Raw genomic sequence first — 1574 nt, forward strand, 5'->3', positions numbered from 1 at the left:
GGCAGGGTTAGATGGGATAGTGGGAAGAAATTCTTCCCTGTGAGGAGGGTGAGGCCCTGGCACAGGCTGCCCAGAGAAGCTGTGGCTGCCCCTGGATCCCTGCAAGTGTCCAAGGCCAGGTTGGACGGGGCTTGGAGCAACCTGGGCTGGTGGAAGGTGTCCCTGCCCATGGCAGGGGGTGGGATGGGATGATCTTTGAGGTCTCTTCCAACCCAACCCATTGCATGATTCCATGATTTTCTGTTCCCTGGCTGCTGAGGATCTGGGAATGCAGTGCTGACAGGATTCCTCTGACTAACTGAGTTACTCAGAATGTATTATATGTAATACACAATGTATATAACGTATGTAATGTAATAACACCCTCTGTGATGTATATAATACACTATGTATAATGTATTATATGTAATACATACTGTATATAACGTATGTAATGTAATAACACCCTCTGGAGTGTATGTAATACACTATGTATAATGTATTATATGTAATACATAATGTATATAACGTATGTAATGTAATAACACCCTCTGTGGTGTATATAATACACTATGTATAATGTATTATATGTAATACACAATGTATTTAACGTATGTAATATAATAACACCCTCTAGAACGTAAAGCGAAGCCCAGCTTGGGGGACATGTTGGTGTCTCAGCTTGGGCTCTGCTCTTTTGGGATCTCCCCGTGCACTCTGCTCCTGGCTTGCTCATCCCTCCCCCTGGGTGGGTTTCTCCCTGTGATCTCCCTGATTTTTACCCTTTTCCAGACAAACCCCCGGTGACGAAGGAGAGGGAAGGGCAGCAGGAGGACGAGATGCTGGCGCTGTCCAACACCACGGCCCTGGAGCTGCTCCTTTCCAAGCTGCTCCAGGACTACCTGGAGCGGGGCAACAGCTCTGCCCCCGCCCCGGTGAGGGCTGTTGGCAGCAGCCTGGAGATCCTCTACGTGCTGCTCATGCTGGGGCTCTTCGGCTTCTTCACCGTGGGGGTGCTGGTGACCAACCTGCGCTCGCGCGGCCCCGCCGGCGCCCCCGACCCCTTCGACACCTACATCGCCTCGGACCTGTGGAGCAGGAAGGACAGGGAGCTCCTCCAGGCCAAGGTGCTGGAGAGCTACAAGCTGTGCTGCGTCCTGGAGAACCGGCTGGCCCCGGAGCGGCCGGCGGCGCAGATCCCCGAGGAGAAGCGTTCCTAAGGATCGGAAGGGACGACGGGAGCGGGACCTCGGGAGGTTGTCCTGGTTAGAACAGCTGGGACCAGTTCATCACTGGATGGGTTTAACCCAAAACTGTGTATTCCATAGCCTTCCATGCCATTGCCCAGAAACTGTTATCAATGGACCATTTACACCCTCTGCCCAGAGCAGCCCTGACCCCTCAGGCTGTAAACTGGGTGTTCAGAGGCCTGGGAGATAGGAGGGTGCTCCTGTCCTCATATTCTGTTTAATATCTTTATTGATGATTCTGTTTAATATCTTTATTGATGATCTGGATGAGGGGATTGAATCCATCATCAGCAAATTTGCAGATGACACCAAGCTGGGAGGGAGTGTCCATCAGCTGGAAGGCAG

The 1574-nt window shown here is 51.7% G+C and overlaps 1 protein-coding gene across 1 annotated transcript; it reads left to right on the top strand.

Annotated features, from left to right (window-relative positions):
* The first annotated feature begins 818 nt into the window (after positions 1-818).
* Positions 819-1199, top strand: KCNE1 (potassium voltage-gated channel subfamily E regulatory subunit 1). Its single transcript, XM_017833097.1, has one exon. The coding sequence runs from the start codon at positions 819-821 to the stop codon at positions 1197-1199; it is 381 nt and encodes a 126-aa protein (XP_017688586.1).
* Positions 1200-1574: the final 375 nt, after the last annotated feature.

This window comes from Lepidothrix coronata, unplaced genomic scaffold (genome assembly GCF_001604755.1).
Source record: "Lepidothrix coronata isolate B3197 unplaced genomic scaffold, Lepidothrix_coronata-1.0 Scaffold211, whole genome shotgun sequence".
NCBI lineage: Eukaryota > Metazoa > Chordata > Aves > Passeriformes > Pipridae > Lepidothrix > Lepidothrix coronata.

What these genes read in the sequence shown, in the direction of transcription:
- KCNE1 (XM_017833097.1), top strand. Translation starts at nt 819, where the DNA reads ATGCTGGCGCTGTCCAACACCACGGCCCTGGAGCTGCTCCTTTCCAAG.